The 22,852-nt window shown below is 42.7% G+C and overlaps 1 protein-coding gene across 4 annotated transcripts in view; it reads left to right on the top strand.

Annotated features, from left to right (window-relative positions):
- SLC9A9 (solute carrier family 9 member A9) overlaps positions 1-13,273 on the top strand; it is a 685,847-nt gene extending 672,574 nt beyond the window's left edge. For all 4 annotated transcript variants that reach the window (XM_034996352.1, XM_034996353.1, XM_034996348.1 and 1 more), the window contains 2 exons: positions 11,036-11,141; positions 12,919-13,273. In XM_034996352.1, the coding sequence (XP_034852243.1) occupies positions 11,036-11,141; positions 12,919-13,140 (328 nt within the window). In that variant the 3' untranslated portion in view covers positions 13,141-13,273. The remainder of the gene's footprint in view (positions 1-11,035; positions 11,142-12,918) is intronic.
- The last annotated feature ends 9,579 nt before the right edge of the window (positions 13,274-22,852 follow it).

The raw sequence follows: 22,852 nt of genomic DNA, 5'->3' as shown, positions 1-22,852 counted from the left end.
AATTTTTCAGAGCGCTCAGTCCAAGGCTAGGGAAGGTGAAGAACCACTTCTCCATTCTGGGAAGATGACAGTGGCATGAACAGCAGTCTTTCAATCTCTCCAAATCCCTACATAAAAATAGGCACAATAATTAGATAATAATAAAACCAAAATCCATGGACACATTTAAAACAAAAGTAGGGGCAAGTTTTCTCACAAACTCCAAATTACAAGTTAGTGGAGACAAACCACCATTAACACAAGTGTCCATGAAGGGGGGAAAGGAAGCAATAGGGTAGTATCTGATGGACCTGAAAATAGGAGAACTCCTAAATAGCCAATAGTATTTCCTGAAAAGGATAGGTGGGCTAATTTGATAAACACCTCTGAAACTCAAGTTGGGGCAGGGGTGGGAGGTATTGCCCTCTCTACTAGGAGTAAATGAAAGGTCCCAGTAAAAAGGACTTAAGGGCTGGAGCCGTCAAGAGCTCTCAAAATGGATCCACCAGGGCTCCCTTTCAGGTCAGGGTCCTGTACTCAGGAGGAGCTACCTGGAGTGGTAGCTGGACAAAGACGATAGTGATGAAGGAAAGACAAGGTCCAGATCAGCTGAGGAGGAAAAAAGGTCAGAAAAGGCAAATATGCAAGCCACCATGCTCACCACTCACAATGCTCACAAAAACAATGGAAGAGGAAACCCTATGAAGTTGAAAAAGCATTCCTGAACACTGCCTCCTTCAGTGAGTTTAGGAAAGCTAATTTTACATAAAAAAAAAAAAAGAAAAAGAAAAAGAAAAAGACAGAAGTCAAATCTCATAGTTATTGAAAGAAAAAAAGAGGATAAAAAACAGAATTACATCCCTACAGACAGTGAAAGCATACCAGAAGTAGGTCAAAAGTATAATATACTATAATAAAACAAGTTAAAAAATTACAAAAATGATGATGTGAAAGAACAACAAAAATCAGAAGTAGAAAAAAAACTCTGAAAATAATTTGAAATGAAGAAAAAGACTCATATCAGAAATGAATAGTAAATTAGAATAAATAAAAAAGCAAATAAACACAATGGATAATACCTTAAAAGAAACAGCAGGTAAAAGGAAAGAAAAAAAAATTTTAAATCAGAAAGAAATGAAGAAAAAGATAAAAAGGATTCAAGGGAAAGTGACAAATACTGAAGACAGGCAAAGACTGAACATCCAGAAAATAGGAGTCCCTGAATCAAAAAAGCAAAGCAAAGAAAGAGCACAAGTACTGATGCAAGAGAACATTGCTGAAATACAACCCATTTAGCACATTTGCAACTATATATTGAAAGAGAACACCATGTACCAGAGGCTATCAACCTAGAACAACCAACATCAGAAAAACTTTAGTGAAATTAAAGAACTTTAAAGAAAAAGTCCTTTTGGCATTTAGGAAAAAAGCCCATGTGATTTATAAAAGAAAGGAAGCTATCTTTTCATTATACTTTTCAAGAGCAACTACTTAGGTCAAAATAAACTAGAAATGGATGTAAGATAATCAAATAAAGAAAGTTAGAAGCCAATAATTTTATTTCCAGAAAAACAGACTTTCAAAATATAAAGGGCACAGATTGTTATCAATCTGCAAGAACTCAAGAATTTTTCCATGAGTCCTTCCTGAGCAATCTACTAAAGAACAAGCTTCAGACAATCAAAATGACTAGAAAAGCATTGACATAAGGCCGGAAGGTTAGTATTAAGTATATAATTACTCAGGGAGCTAGGACTAAATAAGAGCTAAGAGAGAGAGTACAGAATGTAATGGCTATATGATCTGACAATGTAGATACAGTATAACTAGGTATAGTTGCACAATAGGGTTTTTTTTAATGGGAAGTTAGAATATAGAGAAGATATGCAAAAGTGTTTTAATGCATTATGTAATTTTTTATGGCGGTACTATCGGTATTATTATTCTGAGACAACTATATATTTCACAAAGGATAAAACAAATGAGTAATTATGGACTATTCCAATTCTATCATTCCTTATGTCCTTGAGAATCAGAAATTCTTGAACTTGAATCAGAAGTATCCATAGTAACTCACGACATATATAACTAGTGTCATGATGAAGCTGGTCTGCACTAGCTGGTAAGAACAGATTGTACACATCTTGTCCCAACTCCACGTTCAGTGACTTCATGTTGATATATCGAAATCAGCCATAATGGGAGTGTTTATACCAAGGAAACTGGGAAATGCTACAAATCCAGCTTTAAAAAAAAAAAAAAAGTCCATTTGAACATTTACCAGTACCTCACTGTGTATCGTAACCCTTTGCACCCAGAGTTTGCTGTTAAAACACCATTTCTCACTAAAAGAAATCAGAGAATTTTGGAGAAATGGTTGGTTTGAGGTCTGAAACGGGCAATGTTCAAGATGAACCTAGACCAAGTTGTCATACAGATGACAAAGAAGTTATCAAAAATACTGACATCATGTCAATAGGACTCAAGAGCCAATTTGAAAAGATTCCCACTGACCGAAGATGGGTCAGTTGGAGCTTCAACAATGATAACAATTGCAATCCAATTCATTTAAATTCGCTACTCTTTAATGATATTTAAACAAAGAATCAATCATTTTCAGAGGATGATAACGAATCATCTGGAAAACTGGTAAATAGATGGAATAAATCAAGCATTTATCTTGTCTTTCCTATATTGACTATTCCACTGAATATCCCAATAGAATAAATGAAAAATGTCTCTTTATAAAAATATTCTACCTAATAAAATTATATATGTGTGTGTGTGTGTGTGTATACATATAATTAGAATTTCACTATTGGCAATCCCCAGTAAGCAAATAGTTATAGGTAGGACCCACTAGTGGCTGCTCAGATCACACAAAGAGACACAACCAGAGATGATGTACCTTCCTTAGTCTTTGCCAAGGGGACGGAAGAGAATCTGAATCTGATCTAATCTCTGGAGCCAGCTGGCAATTTACAGGAAATACCAAGGGCAGGGACCATGCTGGGCTGCATATGAGTTTGTGATCAGCAAAATTCAGACCTTGGGAAACGCCACAGGTTAAATGGCCCAGGTTCTTCGGCAGGTAAACTGTAAAGAAATTAAAAGGCCGGAGGAGGAATCCACAGATTAAAAGGCATAACATATTTTTTAAACATAGGCAAGACTGAACCGTAGTTCAGTGTAAGAATGCACTCTTGAGTGATAAAACTATAATACAAACTCAAGGAAGTGATTAGTATACAAATCAGGATAGTAGTTTCTTGTAGGGAAAGAGTGGAGTCTGCATTAGGATGAGACACCAAGAAGGGGCTTCGGAGCTGGGAAACCAAGTTCTGTTGCCTGGTCTGGGTGATTTCCTTGCTTTATAATGATCCATTAGACTGTACAGTGGATTGGTGAGGTTTGCTGTATCCCTTTTTCATCCTACGGTATGAATATTTTGTTAAATAAAGTTCTTGCCCTCAAGTTGCTTAGAGGAAGATGGAGATGTAAACAATTAGGTTCCGGATGATGGGACAAAGGCTACCAGACAGATATATACACGTTGCTACAGAACAGCCAGGGAGCTGAAGCAGTTCAGCATGGCAGGTCTGAGAAGGCTACTAGGGGGAAGGGACACACCAGCTTGGTCTTGAAAGGAGGGCCCTTCACCAAATAGAAGAGTAGCAGAGCTCAGAGACCAGGCTGAAAGGGGTTGTGGTCACTCCATGCAAGCTTCCTCCAGGTAGTTCTGCTTACCTGTCAGGTGTTAATTCTGGCATTTGCTGCTCTCTTTCTGCCCAGCGGTGGTTGAGAGCAATTTCCTTTAAGATGGTAAAGGTTAGGATTGTCAAACAAAGAAGCACATATTCATCTGTGTATGTGGATAGAGGGTTTCCTCCTTTCCCTTGTTTTTAAACCATAACTTCATGGATAGTCCAGGAGGAGGTGCCATCTTGATAGCTTGTTCTTGAAATAGAGTGGCTGCTGCAAAGATAGGATCCTACTGCTATGTTCTCTGCAAGTGCCTAGTGCAAAATTGGAAGTCCACCCTCGAGGTAGAGAGAACAGAGGGAGAAAACAGCTCGAAGAAGAAGGCTTCTTGTTTGGACTCTTATAGCCTTCCTCCCACCTGAGCCCTAAGCACCCAGCTCCACAGAATGGCTCTTCACAGACTTGCCCAAAATGGCAAGAGAGTGAGTGTTCAATTATGAAATCTGATCTATGCAAAGGAGAGAGGGAAAACACATCCAATCTGCTAGGCCACATGTCCTGAGAAACAAAGGAGAAGGGATGTGATTTGTGTATTGGAATCAAAGAGTGATAGGGTTTGCGAAATGTGGGGTGTCCTCTGCTAGGTTTCGTTCATAGATACTGTGTAAACAACAGTGTGGGGACTCAGCAAGTCAATAGAAAGGGGGACCTGGTTTTCTGCAGGAATGTATGGGCTTGAAGGGCAAGGTTGACTTCCACTACAGGATGTACTTATCCTTCCCCACCCACCTGTCATTGATCCCTGACCATCTGGTGGCAAGCCAGCACTGGAAGCTAAATGCATCTTGGAAAAGGGAGTAATAGTAGATTAGAAGAGGAGCACCTATGTGGCTCAGTCGGTTAAGCGTCAAACTCTTAGTTTTGGCTCAGCTCAGGATCTCAGGGTCGTGAGATCGAGTCTTGCATCAGGCTCCACGCTCAGCAGGGAGTCTGCTTAAGATTCTCTCTCTCTTTTTCTCCCTCTCCCCCTTCTCTCCGCCCCCGGACATGCTTTCTCTCTCAAATAAATAAATAAATCTTTAAAAAAAAAAGAATAGATAAGAATTGAAAAACCATCTGTTTACATATTTCTTAATCCGTAAAATGGGACTATAATTCTCACCTACAACTGTAAGGAGAAAAATAAGGCATATAGAAATGCTTTATAAATGAAAGAGTTCAGGGTCTGTTCTTGAAAAGCCTACACAGAGATAAATATACTTTTGTTCTTTACACAGCTATCCAGGGATGAGTACTTTATCCCAAATAATAAGACCATGTATCAAGCTTATACATACAAACACATGCAAACCCTCCCAATAGGCACAGTCTTCCTGCACAAGCCCAGACACTGACCCATCCCACAGACAAGATGGAACGTTTGGCAGAGGCCATTATATTAGCTAGACTTGGATTTCTGGGCCAAATGGGCTTACCTTATACCTACCCTCACCCTAAAAATGACAGCTTTGTAAATTTAAAAGACCATGTTCTTTTTCTTCCTATTTAAAATTTGAATCTCCTATGGAGGGCAACACTCCAGAGAGAGAGTGTTGTGTTCCATCCTTGCCTAATCACCAGTCACCTGGGGCACTTAAAATACAGACTCTCGGGCGCCTGGGTGGCTCAGTTGGTTAAGCAACTGCCTTCGGCTCAGGTCATGATCCTGGAGTCCCTGGATCGAGTCCCGCATCGGGCTCCCTGCTTGGCAGGGAGCCTGCTTCTCCCTCTGACCCTACCCCCTCTCATGTGCTCTCTCTCTCTCATTCTCTCTGTCTCAAATAAATAAATAAATAAAATCTTAAAAAAAAAAATACAGACTCTCTGTAAAATACATAGTTCCAGGCCACTTCCTAGACCTGCCAAATCAGAATCTCCCTGGAGGACTTGGACATCTGAATTCTTAACAAATGTTCAAGATGATCTTCATGATGAGGCGAGTTTAGAGAAAGCCGAGATAGAATATAGCTCTTCAGGGCTCTCAGAGATTTTTAAAGAGGGCCAGAGAGAGGGAGTGTGTTAGTCTGCCCAGGGTGCCGTAACAACATACCATAGACTGGGTGGCTTACACAACAGATGTTGATTTCCTCACAGTTCTAGAGGTCTTACTATTTGGGTAAAGTCTGAGATCAGGGTGCCAGTATGACTGGGTTCTGGTGAGAACTCTCTTCTGGGCTTGAAGATGGTCACCATCTCACTGTATGCTCACTTGACCTCTTCTTTGTAGACACGTGGAGAGAGAACAAACAGACTCTGGTATCTCTTCTTATAAGGGCAAGTAATCCCATCATGGGGACCCTCCTCATGACCTCATCTAACCCTAATTACTTCCCAAAGGGAAGGCCCCCTCTCCAAATACAATCACACTGGAAGTTAAGGCTTCAACATATGAATTGGGGAAGAATGCAAACATTCAGCCTATGGTAGGGGGCAATGGGGCTTAGTCCCCTCAAAGGGGCAGACATTCATTTGTGGAGCTGGCTCTTTGGTTAAGGTTTTTGCATCTCTCCAGTCTATGTAGGACTGTGTCATAGGAAGCATAGGGGTGAGCAAGCTGTGTACTCATTAGTTTTGGCAAATTACAATGGGTAAAACATGAGGATTTAAAATAATTAAAACAAAAACTAACAAACAAAAGAGAGGAAGAAATCAACATTACCAGGAATTTTGGATGTTCGTTCAGTTAAGCATTTTTAAATTTAGCTCTGGACCTTCTGATAACTCAGGCCAAAGGAAAAAATGGCATCTGTTAATTGTCTTCCTTATTGCATGCATGTTAAACTCTGGGTAGAATTCTAACTTTTATTTACATCTCCTGAACCAAACTGCTATTCCCAAACCTATGCCGTTTGGATGGGAAAAGTCATTGTTCCCCCCCTCCCCCAGAGCTTCACATTTCATCTTGATACATTTCTAGCTTATTAGAGAAGCAAAACTAACTGCACTAAAAATACCCAATGGGGAATCTCCCTCCCCGCACATATACTAGAACCTGATGGAAAAAATAACACATTTTGCAAAATCAGCAGTCGGGGTTTTTTTGTAGATCAAAAGAGTTTTCTTACTCTTTAATAATTTAGGTAACCCTGGAGACCCAGCCACTTTCCAGACATTGCTCAGCAATAAAGAACTCTGAAAATCACTGATTCCTCAATTCCAAATCAGTTGTCCAATCAGACAAGATCTGTTACTCAGTGTCTCTGTAACAGAAGAAAGATGCTTTGTGTGATGGAAACGTCCTTGATCCCGGGCCCAGCTCTGCCCTTAACTCTCTGGCTGGGTTCCACTGAGCAATTCTTTTCCTCTCTCTGAGCCTGTTGTCTTCATTAATTCAGCAATTATTTCTTGCACACCTAAAATGTGCCAAGCACTGTATCCAAATGAATGGGACAGCCCTGCCCTCAAGGAGACCACAGTCTGGAGACAAGGAAGCTTTCCATTCTAAATGCAAGTGTCCATTTCCTTGTGCAGATGCCTCACTAGTTTGGCACATAAAACAAAAACAAAAACATGTGAGCGTATGAAGGAACAAATGAATGAGTAAAACATAAGTTTATTTTTTAACCACTTTATTTCATGCCATTCCCACTCTTTTCATGGTCCCTTCAGCCTAATAACTCAGACCCAAGAGGTCCATCTTCAACTTTAAACTTTCTTAGCCTTTTATCCTCAGAAAAACCTCATTAGTTGGCTATAATCTGCCCCCCTTTTTTTAACTTTATTTTATTATGTTATGTTAATCACCATACATTACATCATTAGTTTTTGATGTCGTGTTCCATGATTTATTGTTTGTGCATAACACCCAGTGCTCCATGCAGAACGTGCCCTCTTTAATACCCATCATCAGGCTAACCCATCCCCCCACCCTCCTCCCCTCTAGAACCCTCAGTCTGTTTCTCAGAGTCCATAGTCTCTCATGGTTCGTCTCCCCTCCGATATCCGCCCCCCTTCATTTTTCCCTTCCTACTATCTTCTTTTTTTTTAACATATATTATTTGTTTCAGAGGTACAGATCTGTGATTCAACAATCTTACACAATTCACAGCCCTTACCAGAGCACATACCCTCCCCAGTGTCTATCACCCAGTCACCCCATCCCTCCCACGCCCCACCACTCCAGCAACCCTCCGTTTGTTTCCTGAGATTAAGAATTCCTCATATCAGTGAGATCATATGACACATGTCTTTCTCTGATTGACTTATTTCACTCAGCATAATACCCTCTAGTTCTATCCACATTGTTACAAATGGCAAGATTTCATTCCTTTTGATGGCTGCATGATATTCCATTGTATATATATACACCACATCTTCTTTATCCATTCATCTGTCGATGGACATCTTGACTCTTTCCACAGTTTGGCTATTGTGGACATTGCTGCTATAAACATCAGGGTGCACATACCCCTTCGGATCACTACACTTGTATCTTTGGGGTAAATACCCAGGAGTGCGATTGCTGGGCCATATGGTAGCTCTATTTTCAAATTTTGAGGAACCTCCATACTGTTCTCCAGAGTGGTTACGCCAGCTTGCATTCCCACCAACAGTGTAATCTGCCCCCTTTTGTCTTCTCTTGTCAAGTTACTCAGAATCTACTTCCCTCACTCATATTTTCTGTATCAGAAATTCAACAAACACCCACTGAGCACATGATATACGGCAAGCACTGGGCAAACCAGGAAATTCAGCATCGATTCTGTGCCACATCTGCCGTGGCTTTTCGTGGCACTTGGCAAATCCCACTCGCTGCCACACCGAGTATGCCTCACTCCTTTGACTCACAGCTACTGAGACAGCAGTGCAGTCATAATGTCATTGTGAGTTTCCTAGAAGAGTCTTACATCAACAGATTCTGCCCACCTCTCACCTACTACCTCATACCAGCTGCCTGCACAACGAATTTTAACCCAAATAGCTACTTTTGGGGTAGGAGCGCCTTAAATTTCCTACCTACAACCTAGCCTGAGCGTCCCAAGGCCACACCAAATGCCCAGAGGGCCATTTTCTCATCTCTACCCTCAGTCTCATTTCCCCATTATTATCTGAACAACGATTGAGACACCAATTTCTCAGAAGTATTCTTTAGAGAATAAATCTTTAAAATAAAATAAACAGCATTTGGATAGCACATAGAGTTTAAAACCATTTTTACATAATGTTATTTCCCATCAATATTCACAACAACATTTGAGGCTCACAGGGGTAAATAACTCGACCATAGGTCAGACAGTCAGTGAAGTGGCAGAGTTGGTAGTTAGGCCGAGGCGTTCTGAGTCAAAAATCCCAGAACCTGTCCAGAAGAGGCCAAATGGTACCCCATTTGGTCCAGGCCCCAGATTCACAAAAAGCTACAAATTTTGTCATTAAGTATTAGCTCCAATAACATTACACATAGAGTTAAAGAGATACTTCATCAAGATTAAAAGAAAAAAATGTTCATTTAAATGTTAAATGTTTAAATTTGAGCTTTACTTTGTAACATTATTGTGGCATTTTTTCATTTTAATTTTTCAATATTCCGAGAACCTCAAATAGTGGAAGTTGCCCCTGAAACAATTAGAACCTTGACGATCCTCTTCATTTTTTTTATATGATGTCTCTAGAAACATAGCTTACCTACCGCCACTTCTCCATCTTGAAATAAAATTGGCTGGATTTTTCTTGATTTACACTCCAGTTGTACACATATGTTATACCCACCTCACCTCCCCAAAAGAGTATTTTTTCGCTGACTTACACACACCATAAACACTAATAAGACCACGTGTCCTCACGTGCCCCTGTGTGAGAGGGTCTGCAGCTCACCAGCAGGGATGAGGTCTGCAAGCATTTCTCTCTAAAGAACCAGCTGGTCGAATGCGTGATTCTGCCCTGATGATTTCTCTTTCACTAGCAATGTTGGTGGTGGATTCAAATAGCAACAGGAGCCTTTGGCTTATTTAAAATCATTCTAACTCTAGGCCCCAATTCCTCCATCCATAAAATGAAGGAAATAACAATATGTAATGAAAATTAATGGAAGGACTGTCACAGGATTTCCAGAGTCGTAGATATACTCAAAAGATGTTACAGGGCATGCCAGGCTCTGAACTTCATTATCTTCCCTGGTCCTTTGCTGGGCACAAACGTCACCCATCTGAAAGGAAGTGTCAAGTTTTCCATTTGCAGCTGGAATTATGGACTCTCTTAAGCATCTTTTCAGTCTCTCTCCTTGCATCTTAACTAGGCTAGTGGTGAAGGATTTGAGGCCAGAGACAACGAGATGCCTGGCCCCTGGAGGCTGCACCTTCTCTCTGTCCACACGCTCAGGGCAGCACAGCAATGACGGAGCGGTGTCCAGCTCTAGATGGGTTCTAGTTGAGCCATCTCCAAGATCTCCTCGTGTCCTCAGTGCCTGGGGGTGACTTCGGATCTTCGCAAGCCAACCAATGTTAACTGTTTTCCATTTTTTCCCTTTCCCTATTTATTATAGCTTTTCAGAAAGCTGATGAGGTGAAATATTCTCCAGCAGAGGAAATAATATCAAGCTTAAAAGTTGTGTCTGATGGAATGGTGAAATAAGTCCACTACTTTCCTTTGAGCAAAAAAAAAGAAATAATAAGGCAACCTGAGGCAGCCTCTAGGGGTTTCACTATTGCTAGATTGGAGGGAAACATAATGGCTTTAGAGGAACACGGTTTTCTTTTAACTTGTTAGAGCACTTTGGGATGAAGAGATAAGAAAGACAGGTGCTAGAGAATAGAATGAACCTGGCACCAGTTTATTTACATAATTTTGTATGGAGACGCATTGACGTATGAAGTATAAAGCGACTGTATTGAATAGTGAAAATAAAGTATTTCGGAAAACAATCTATGTTCACTACCCAGTTCTAAAATGACTGAGCGTTTATGAAATACCTCTTGCTTCTTTGTGAAAATTACTGGTGGCTTAAGCTATGTGTGCAGTTTTAAGAGAACACAATCCTTTCTGTGGTGTTTAAGATAATTCTTACGAAATGCAGTCTCAAATGGATGAGACATGGAGCGGGGGAGGGGAGGAGAAGAGGAACATTTACCCCCTCTCTCTGATGTTGGCTGGCCCAGCTCCCATTTCTTTCTGATTAAAGGCTACCAGGAGGGCTGGAAAAGTGTGTGGAGCAAAGATTATAAACAGCAATTTTTTGCAAGCCAAATTGCCTCCTAAATGAGGGAGTCGGGGATTTAAAGGTGAACATAACTGTCTCTTTCGCCACATGCAAAGGTTTGTGCTGGGTGGGAAACTAAATTCTAACTTCTTCTTGACAAGTATTCCTTAACAGGCTTTACAGATATCTGAAACCAATTTTAACACACGCTGGTCCTCCACTGACCACAACATTACCTGAATGGTGTGGTCCAATTTCCAGGCTGCTCACCAGTCCTCAGGCCTACGGGGTGAGTAACTACCCTGATGTGGGACAGGCTTGGTGGATACTGATGAGCCCAAGAACCTCAGGACTATTACTTCCCAGCTTGAGGAGGAAGCATTTTAAAATTCACTGCACCAAGAGGCATATCTCTTTTCTTTTCAGATATTGCTGATGTGGGCTCAGTCTTTTTTTTTTTTTTAATGCAATTTTTTTTATTGTGACCAATATTTTTAACCATAAAATGAATTTAGAAAATGTAAAAGAAGTAATATGTCCTCACAAACTGCTGTGTTTTGAGGTTTTAAATATGAGGCCTGGGGCACCTGGGTGGCTCAGTCGTTAAGCGTCTGCCTTTGGCCCGGGTCATGATCCCAGGGTCCTGGGATCGAGCCCTGCATCGGGCTCTCTGCTCCTTGGGGAGCCTGCTTCTCCCTCTCCTACTCCCCCTGCTTGTGTTCCCTCTCGTGCTGTCTCTCTCTCTCTCTCTCTCTCTGTCAAATAAATAAATAAAATCTTTTAAAAAAAATTAAAAATTAAAAAAAATAAAAAATAAATATGAGGCCTGTGCTTTATAGCTCAAGGGAGTGGAATAAAAAATGCTGAGAAGCAATTAGAATCATTACCAACAAACCAGTCAGGAATTGGAGAGGAGCAAAGTCTTGGAGTTTGTGGCACCCTTGGAGGTTGTCCAGCTGGCCACCCCCTTGCATAAAGAGAGAAAAAGACATCTCAGATGTGCTCTGGGCACGATAGCCTGAGGCAGCAGTTCTCAAAAGTGTGTCCCTGGACTAGCAGCCTCAGCATCACTTGGGAACTTGCTAGAAATGCAAATTTTCAGCCCCCCATCCCCAGCCTCACCTCAGAACTCTGAGCTTGGGGCCCAGCATCTGCTTCAGTGAAACTTCCAAGTGATTCTAGTACATCTGAATGTTGGAAACCACTAACCTCGGTCACCTAACCAGGGCTCCTTCTGTGAGTAATTTCGTATGGCCTTCCCAAAGCCAATGAAAGAGTGGAGATCTTAATTCTTTCCTTCAAGGAAAACTCCATCTGAGGAAACCTATGTTGGCTAGATCTAGTTAGTTTCTGCCATTATCTACTATCGTGACTTCCAACCATGTTTAGCTTTGTGTTTTGGGTTTTTTTTAAGAATTTATTTATTTATTTGACAGAGATACAGAGAGAGAGCAGAAGCAGGGGGAGAGGAAGAAGCAGACTCCCCACTGAGCAGGGAGCCCGATGCGGGTCTCCATCCCAGAACCCTGAGATCATGACCTGAGCTGAAGGCAGACGCTTAACCAACTGAGCCACCCAGGCACCCCGCAACCATGTTTAGCTTTGTGACACTCATCGCAAGAAACATGCTGTGAGGACACACTTTTCAAATAAAATACAACAGAAACTGTTTTGAGAATTTAGTGATGGGCACAAGTGTTACAAAACCAACGTTGAGAATCATTCCGTACACTGACGTGCCTCCTCTAACTCCTAACTCCTCTCAACCTGGTTGGGTACCAGTTCAAGAAATCCACTGAATTTTATTTTGACTCCCTTAACCCAGGCACTCAGTGAGCACGTGCTCTCTACCAGCTCTCATGCCAGGCCTGGAGGCCTCAAGTGACTGTGTCCCGGGGCCAGGTCTTCCACGGGAAATGCTCCATCAGTGCCGGGGGCCGAGGAACCTCAGCCAGAGCAAGACAGGGCCATTAAGAAAGGAAAACAAGCACCCTCCATTCTTACACTGTTGGACAGCTCTTGTGTTCTTCTTCACGAAGTCACTTTTCTCTCCTCCCAAATTGCAGGAACAGCTCAAAGAGGAAGATGTGGAATGCATTGTGAATCAGGACGAACTGGCCATGAGTTACCAGGAGCAAGCCACTTCGCCCTGCAGCCCTCCTGCAAGCCTGGACCAGAAAGCTTCCCCGCAGACTCCAAGCAAGGACAACATTTACGAGGGGGACCTCGGCCTAGGAGGCTACGAACTCAAGCTTGAGCAGACGCCAGGGCAGTCCCAGCTGAACTAATGGTGAACGGTGCAGATGTGATCCCAAGTCATGTGGGGCTCCTGGAGGAAGACGAGCCAAGCTGGGGAGGCAGTGCTGAGGAGGGGCTGGACGATGCAGTAAGAGCCTACATTGGAGAGAATCAAAACCTTGTCACAAGTATTCTCTGGTGCCTGAAGAAGTGAGAATTTATTATCATCCTTCTATATTATGCAACTGAATCTAAGTTTCTGACAGCAGCCATTTTTATTAGTGAATTGGGGGGGTAGGGTGGGGAGGGTTGAGACGGGAGGGAGTTAGGAATCTAGCTGCTGCATGGATGGAACAGAGGTGCTGGGTCTGCAGGTGTTTCTTTTTGGTAGATAGCTCTCCAGGCCCTTCATTTCGATTTCAGATTTTATTCCCTTCATTAGGGAGAGTTTAAAAATCAGGGAAAAAAAGTTTCTGAACATAAACATGTGGGCTCCTAACTGAAGGGAATGCCCAGTTGTTTAGTAAGTGAAATTTGTATATTATAAAAACCTAGACTCTCACTTGCTCTTAATGACTTCAGAGCTATTTGCAAAGCCCACACAAGGGATCGATACCACTGTCGATGGCCTCACAGAACCCATGCTGGGTGGTGACCCACTGTTCCCCTTGGCGTTCTTTTCCAGCCACTTCTCCTACTGAAGGAAGGGGTTGGTTGGTTATAGCCGGGCATACACTGCACTCAATGCAGTTCTGCTCTGCAACTTGGTAGGACCCCTCCCAGAGAAAGCTGTTTTCTTCTCCCCATACTATATTTTATCTAAAGAATGAGGCTTCCTGCCCCTGCTTGCACTTGAGTCACTTCTTGGCCCTTTGGCAGGTCCCCTCTGTATGCTGGGTGATGAGACTCACGGCACAGGTTGGTCTCTACATGGCAGTGCCGGAGTCCCAGCCTGCCCTCCGATTCCAGCTCTCACAGCTGATGAGCAAAAGCAGAAGCTGGAGGAGCAGAGCTGATGATGCGTAGACCACACTGAGGAGGCAAGGACACAGCATCAGGACTCCCCTTGTGAGAGGTGGCTCGTGGCCTGTGACAGACAGACCAACACAATAGCTTTTAATTCAGCTGCACGACCTGTGCGTTTGAAGCTATAAAGATACCTCAAGCCTAGCTTTTCTTGAAATACAGATGTTAACATTAAAGTCCAAAAAAGCAGGCTCCAGTCTTCAACGCCCAGGCTCCGATGGGTCTGCTTCTGGAGGAGGAAGGAAATGATGTCTTCCTCAGGCCCAAAGCTCAGAAGCAACACGCACTTTGCTGACCAGCTGTTAGGCTATTAACCATGGTGGTCTCCGGCACACTGCTACGTGCATCAGTTTTCTTACTTTCTAAACAGTACAGGGCACGAATTGTTTTATACTCAGCCAAGTATAATCTGGTCATTCCGGGTAAATATGGCAAGTGGCAAAGCATGAAGTTTTCTAATGTGACTTAATCCTAATAAACTTTTGTTATAAAGTATGATTGTGTTCGCCAATGCTTTACTTAAAGACATTTTCTCTGCCCATGCCGATTGGCAGTTTGAAGCCTTTCTACTTGAAATGCCAGATGAAGCGGGCAGTGGAAGATAACATAAGGGAGCTGCAAGGGTCCTATGGCCCAGGAAGAGCCTGGGCCATAGGACATCATGAACCATTACCAACAAGGGGAATGAGGAGCTGTTCATTCTGTGTCGGGCCACTTATCCCCCTGACTCCAGGTAGGTAAAATATTGTGAGTCTGAGGAAACTGTGCCCTGTCCAATCTGTAAGACCATGTTCCAGTTTCAAGGTGCCATTACCAGCCTCCTTCCCTCTGAATCAGCCCAAGACCCAGAGAGAGGCTAGCAAGTGTCCCAGTTAGCAATTCATAAAACCAAATTCCCTTTATGCTCCTGTTGTGAGGGATAATAATTTATGATCTTAAGATCTTGTGCTTTGATTAGCAGCATGGGGACTGTGAAATTCAAACCTATTATTTACTGCCAGTTTCTAATGAATAATAAAGGCAAAGCTTTATTCAAGCCACTAATGCTTGCACTCATTACTAGAGCTTTAAAGAGGACCCTAATTAATTAATTGACTGATGGTTTTTCCTTGAGCTTCTTACCATGTGTACATCTCTCACACACACACACACACACACACACACACACACACACACACAGAATTCCACTCACTGTCAGGCGCCCAGCTAGACCCTCTGTAGTGTCCCCCTGGTACTCAGTACATGTCTGAGCAAGTTGAAAGCCTGGTGGCAAGCGCCATTAAGGTCTTCATTCATGAAGTCTCTAGAAATTTCTTGGAAAGCAATTTAATGATATAAATCAAAGCTGAAAATTCAAATACCCTTTGACCCACCAATTTCATGTGCAGGACTTTTATTCTAGATATTTGAGAATGTTATACACATAAAGAATATTTACTGAAACCACTTTAATTGCCTTCCCGGTTAAATAAAACACAGCACAGCCATCTCATGACACAGCATCACGTGTACTGATGTAGAATGATCTCCAGGGTTTGCGGCTAAATAAAAATAGCAAGGTGCAGAACAGAGTGCATGGTATGCTGCCATTCTGGAAGATTAAAGAAGAAATTGGTAGTATAATTGCCTCTTAAGAACTGAGGGGAGACTTCATTTATCACTTCTCTACCTTTGGGATTTTGTATGCTATAGATGAATTATTTATTCAAAAACAAACTAAATAATAATAAGAGTCCTATGAAATAACTCACTGAAGTACTGAACTACAAGAGGAAGTGGAATAAAAACTAGAAAATGTGTTATTTTCACCACGATCTTTGAGACCTTGAGAATATAAAGTGTAGCATTAATAGTGCCAATACCTTCTGGGTTTACTCATCTGCATCACCCAACACACATGGATGCAAACCATGTACAAGGTTTTTAAAATTCAAAGACAAATATGACTCCGTCCCATCTGTCAAATAACTAGCAGAAGAAGACAGACTGCTAAAAAACAGTAGACTCCTTATAAGGTACCAAAACATACAGCAAAGCTATAGTAACCAAAACTGTGTGGTATTCACCCAGAAATAAGAAAAAAGATCAAGAAAATCTACTACAAACTATAGAAGCAGACTCATGAATATAGTTAGAAATTTAGTTCATAAAAAAATGACATTGTAATTTGGGCTGAGAATAAATGGGCTATCATTCACTAAGTAGTGTGGACCAATTGAAATTTCTTATGACAAATAAACAAAATTTTAAGACAAACTTGGAGACATACACACACACACATACATGCATACTTTTGTGTGTGTGCATGCGTATATCAGACTAAGGATTATGCTTCAAAATATACAAAGAACTCTTATCAATGCATGAGAAATGAAAAATATACTTTCAAATATAAAAATATGAAAAGAATATGTAGAATCTAACCTGTATACCTTCTATCCAGACTTCTCTTAGGCATCTCTGTAGAAAGAAGTACTTGGCATCTATGCATAAGGAAGCATACAAAATGATATTCATTGTGGCACTGTTACTGTAAATATCGGGGAGGAAAATATCCATCGATAGCAGAAGAGTTAACCACAATACTTTCACACGAGGGAATTCTCTGCAGCAACTACATTCTGTGTGGAATGGGTCCATCTGACCCCACTCACATGGAAATATTTCCAAGATAAATTGTTAGTGAAAAAACAGTCTGGAATGATCTACAACACACTGATAACCAAGAGGGGAGTGAGATTACAAGGGCTGAATCAAGAGAGCCTTTGGTTTATCCACATTATTTTTAATTTTTATAATGATACCCTATTCATGTATGGTCAGTTCTGAGAGTGGTCCTGGCTCCAAGATGGGGGAGGGGAAGGAAGGCCTGGTCAAGAAAGGCTTTAAGGAAAGAGTTACACATGAGATCTTGAAAGATGAGAAGGTTTGACCAAGCAGATATGATTGGTGCTGGTCTGTGGGGCAGGAGGTGAGACTGATCACTAGAATACGGAAAGAGCATTCCAGTTGAAGGGAACAGCATGGGCATAGACAAAGGGGTGTGAAGCAACCTGGCACATTAGAGGAACTGAAAGTTATCCCACATGGCTCCCTTATAGGTTGTTTGTCTTTGAGGGTAGGAAAATGGAAGAATAAGAGATAATTCTCATGGGGGGGATGGGTTAGCCTGGTGATGGGTATTAAAGAGGGCATGTATTGAATGGAGCACTGGGTGTTATACGCAAACAATGAATCATGGAACACGACATCAAAAACTAATGATGTAATGTATGGTGATCAATATAACGTAATAAAATAAAATTAAAAAAAATAATTCTGGAGGTGTAGATCAAACTAAGGAGTCTGAGCCATGATCTTGTGAGAATGGGGAGCTATTGAAATATTTTAAACAAGAAAGATAATTACATGGATTGTGGGGAGATGGAGTACAAGTAAGCCTAGAGGAGGTATAATAGCCCTGTTGGGATGCTATTTCAATAGCCCAGGAGAGAGATAAGGAGAAACTTAAGGAAGACAAAATCAGGGAGGATGGGCTGGAGGCCAGGTTCTAGATAAGTTTCAGAGCTAGAATCTACAAAGTTAACAACTCATGGGCTATGGAATGTGAGGAAGCTGGAGGAGCCCAGGATGACCCCAACCTTAATGCTTAAATGATAGCAGATTGATGGTTCCATTCATCAGGGGCATTGGGAAGAGGAACAGATTTGGGGAAAAGCCAACAAATTCAGCTCTGGACATGTTGAGCCTGGGGTTCTTATGGAGAGCTGCATGGATATGTCCAGATGTTATTTACATGGATCTGAAGTTTAAGGATAAGGTCTAGCCTGGAGATATATATTTGGAGGGATGAGATGTACAACACAGCTTCACCAGAGCTTTTCAAATACCACATGAACTTCCTCACCTTTCTCTAACTAAGAAATTCTGGTATGCCCTCCCCACAAAAGGACCATGCCAGAATCTCTGCAAGGATATGCATAGTTATCTTCAAAGGCACCATAGATGATTTTCATTCAAACCCTGGGGAGAACCACTGACAAAAAGAAAGAGGGAACAGGACAGAGAACTGGGGAGTGCTAAATCCAGTGGATGGACAGAGTATGCACCTGGGAAACAACCCTTGGAGAATCCCTTACATGGAGATCTGGCATTCCCGTGGGACAAGGGTTAGCTACAGAAAAATACTGATTTCTGCTGTTACTGCATTTGTGGACTTAAACAACTGCCCTACCTTTCCTCAGCTGTGATGGCTAAGTTCACTTGTCAACGAGGCTAGGATATAATCCCCAATTATTCAATCAAGCACTAATCTAGGTGTTGCTATGAATGTATATTTTGTAGGTGTAATTAACATCCATAATTGGTTGACTTTAAGTAAAGGAGATTATGCTACATAATCTGGGCACGCCTGACTGAATCAGTTGAAAGGCCTTAAGAGCAGAACTGAGGCTTCTGGGAAGAAGGAGAAATTCTGCCTTTGAATTGTAGTTTCAGCTCATACCAGAGAGTTCCAGACTGCCCATTCTGAAGGCCTGCCCTGGGCTGAGATTTTTCTCCCCTCATCTGATCTCTCGCCTCTACCTCCTCCCCATCTCCCCCTAGACTGGAACAGGACAAAGGTTGTAAGAGGAATGCTCACACAAAATTAAGGAAACAGGTAGGTTATCTGCTGAATTCAAATGTTTTTGAAAGGAGCACGTCAGGGATTTGTTTCTAAAACACACACTGCCTGCTATATTCTGATTTACTCCTACCCTTCTCCATCTGTAGTACAGTTCAAGGATAACTACTGTTCATAGGATGGCCCTGAAGTAAAACCTTGACGTACTTGTGAGATTGGCAAAGAAGCTTTTCAGGTGTTTGTTATTCAGAGCGGGGCGGCTGTTCGGCTAGGTGGAGGGGAGGTTGCAAGGAGTGAGACGCTTACCTATCTATGGAAGGTTCCACATATCTCCCAAATATTGTCCATCAGCCTGTCATTCATTCAGTTTGACAAACATTTATTAAACCCTTACAATGTACTGCCGATAATCAAGGTTAGGAATTGCCAATGTCAGCATCATTAATGGGATAAATAAAGATGGAACAGATGAGCAATGAGTCCAGAAAGCACATCAATTCAGAGACATCTTGGCTCACCTCATCACACAGATTGATTCGTTTTAGCCAGGAGTGGGGAGGAGGGGAGCTCCAATAGCCAGCCAGTAGGGAAAGGAGGGGAATGGACCATCTGAACCACAGGACAGGGGTCAACTTCCCTGCAGGACAGCATCTTCCCCAAGGCCCCCCACCCCTACAACTGGTCAGTGGGAGGGGGAGTGCCTCAGCAGAGATCAGCTTCAAATACCCTCTACTTCAGAATGTGGCCTAAGGCAATGCAGCCCTACCGTGAAACTCACCAGCCCTCAGTTAAGCAAAATTACCTCCCTGAAACCCCATTGTCCACTCGTCAACAGATGCAAGCATTCAGGATATGCTAATTTAACAGAACTGAACTGAATTAAATCCTGGCCAGGTAGAGCTCTAATGTAGCTGGCACTATGTCTAGAAAGAAAAAGGAAAAAATGACCCTTTGATATGCGCCTCGCTTTTCCGTCTGTGATATCTCATTTCATCCTCAGGACAGCCTCAGGAACATCACATTTCAAGCCCTACTTTATGTGCATATAGCTGGGAGACAAAGATGTTAAGCCCTTGGCCTAAGATCACACAGTTGATAAACGGCAGAGGGGAGTTTTGAACCCAGAGCTGTATAGCTTCAAAGATCATGATTATTTCCCCTATACCACACTGCAGGCAGAATTAGCCCAAGTCTGTCAGTATGCACTAAGAACCCCTGATGCCGCAGCACGGGGGACAGGAAACTACACAGATACACTCAGCTTCCTAGGGGTTTACAATGGAGAGACCAGAGACTGGAGAACGGCCACGCATAAAGCAATGTGAACCAAAGCGAGCTGGGAGGCCCTGGGCTTCCAGGCCCTGGATTAGTCAGGACTGATTTGGTACCAAGAGGCAAAAATCTAGATCAATGTAGCTGAAGACAGAAGTCTTCACTTGCATAATTTAGAACTCCAGAAGTCGAAGTTAGCATTGATACAGCTGATTATAAGGGCACAAACCAGGCCATTGAGATACTGAGTTAGGGACAGGTGGGGGTAGGCAGGGAGAGATAGGTAGGGGGCCATGGGATCAGGCTCACAAAATTCAAAATTCAAAATGAAAGGAAACCAGAGATAGGGAACAAACCAGACCATCCTGTCCTAGGTGTCAGAGGTAGGGTCTTGTTATAACGGCTACTTGTGACCAACCAAGAATTACCGGACCCTAAAAAGGAAGTAAGCCATTGAAGCTGTTATCACTAGTCCTTACTCAGTGGTGCTATCCACAGAGATGTTAAAAAGATTTAAGTTCTCTGGTTAGCTTTCTATAAAAGACCATCCCTAAAAGCCCTCAGTGGCAACCCTGTCGGGACCCCTCTCACTCCTGAGAGCCTTTTCTGTATCCTGGCTTAATAAACTTCTATCACTTTACTCACTCTCCTTTGTCCTTGAGATTGAGACATTCATTCAACTCCGTGAGACAAGAAAGAACCTCGCTCTCCTGCATCAATACTTCCTCTCTCCCTTTCTCCCTCTCTCTCTCTCTCCCTCAGCCCTGGACGTCCATTACTCCTACAGCCAATAATCCCCAAACCAAGAAGACATTTTTTCTTGATTGCTCTAGCAAAATCCTAGGAATGACAGTGGTTGGCCTAGTTTGTGTCCATCACATGCCCACCTTTACACCAATAATACTCACCCAAGGGACACAGTTATCGAGTTGGCCAGCTTACATCACGTGCCCATCCTATAAAGGACCAAGCAGAATCATTTCAATGACAGTTCCTCCAGTAAAGAAAAGCCAAGTCCTTTTTGTTGTCCCCTCCCATGTTGACCTGTGTAGTCAATATGATATGGTAGACATAAGAGTACATAATTATAAAAGACGTTTCCCCTTGTGCCTTGCTATCTTGGATCACTCTGAAGAGAAATAAGTTGCCATGTTGTAGAGACACTCAAGCAGTCCCGTGGCAAAGACCTGAGGCTTCTTACCAAAAATCAGCACCAACTTGTCAGTCATGTGAAGTCACGTCAGTCACGTGAATGAACCACCTTGGGTGTGAATCCTTCACCTCCCTCTGGCCTTCCTATGACCACAGCTGCAACTTCGTGAGAAAGCCTAAGCCAGAACCACCCAGTGAAACCACTCTCGGATTCCTATGGGAGTGAGTAAATGCTTACTGTGGTTTTAAGCCACTGGATTTTGCAGTAATTTGTCAGGCAGCAAAGATAATTTAAACGAACAGTTCCTAAACAGACAAAAAGAAATCTCTAGTCGTCTACACATTTAAGCACACTTTTTTCTAGCAGAATATAATTCTTTGCTTGATGGATAAAAGTCCTGGAATATCAGAGCTTTGGGCATATCTCAGCACATATATATCTGCCTTCCCCTACCTCTAATCGCTGAATCCAGAAATGGAAGTGATGGCAGCAACAAGAGCTACAGTTATCCCACCCCCTCTGATCAGAGTCGGCAGCCACCCAAGGGCCCCACCAGGGGTGCGGGGTGGGGGAGTGACTGGTAGGGGAAACAACGTGAAAGTTCCCTGAGCTGCATGCTAGATACTATCGAGGGATACAGAGGTAAGCAAACTCTGCCCCTGATTTCTGGGAGCTTACAATCTGGGCACAGGGATAAAGTGAAAACAGTGGTCTCTCGTGTGGTCTATAGCAGAGTTAGGTATAAGAGGAACCTTGAAGGGAAAAGGGTTATGGGACTGCTTCTCCACCTGGCTTAGCACTGGACTCACCTGGAGAGTTTACAGTTTACTGATGCCTGGGTCGCAACCCCCTTGATTCTGACTTCCTTGGTTCAGGCTCTGGCCTGAACAGTGAGATCTCTTAAAACTTCCCAGATGATTCTAATGTGCAGCCAAGGCTGGGAACCACTAGATTACAAAGACTTCCTAGGAAGGAGAGACATGATCCAGGTGCAGAAAGTCATCGAAGTCTTCCTAGAGGAAGTGGTGGTCAGGATGGGCTGCAAAAGCCGGAAATGTGGGGAGGACAATCATCTAAGGAAAAAGAAGAATGAACAGGAGCAAGCCATGACAGCTGGAAGCTTAGGGCCTGTCCAGTGGTATCACATTTGCTGGAACAATAAGGAACACGTTGGCTAAAACTAACCAAGAGTTGCTGAGGACGCAAATTCTCAACCCTCCGGCCGTAACTACACGCATGGTTGAGACCACTGTCCAGCTAGACAAGCACCACCAACTCAAAAAACCTGTGAATCATCAAGTTCTAAATCCCTGGCATACAACACATTTGGGATATCATTTATAGGGAGCCACAGCTGCTGCTTGAACAAAAGAGGAAAAAATAACTGCTCCCTTCGAGCCCCCGTGACCACGCAACATCATCTGCCAAATCACTTCAAATTGCTCCTTTTCATAACACTGGATCCAAAGATGAGAACTGCATCAGAATGTGGCCCAACCTTGGCTCAGTCAGCCTTGGCTATGGGTCTCCCAGTGCATCCTTTTCCTGGTGAAACCTTGACCAAGAGCCACCCCTGCCCACCACCCTCACCCCGCAGGCTGTGCCCGCCAGAAATGAAGAGATGATTTGGGGGTCAGTCGTCAGGGGTTGCCTAGGGGCGACAAACTTTTCCATTTTTCCCTTCTAG

This window comes from Mirounga leonina, unplaced genomic scaffold (assembly GCF_011800145.1).
Source record: "Mirounga leonina isolate KUSES-001 unplaced genomic scaffold, KU_Mleo_1.0 Mir_115, whole genome shotgun sequence".
NCBI classification, from domain to species: domain Eukaryota; kingdom Metazoa; phylum Chordata; class Mammalia; order Carnivora; family Phocidae; genus Mirounga; species Mirounga leonina.
This window is presented reverse-complemented; position numbering and strand designations above follow the sequence as displayed.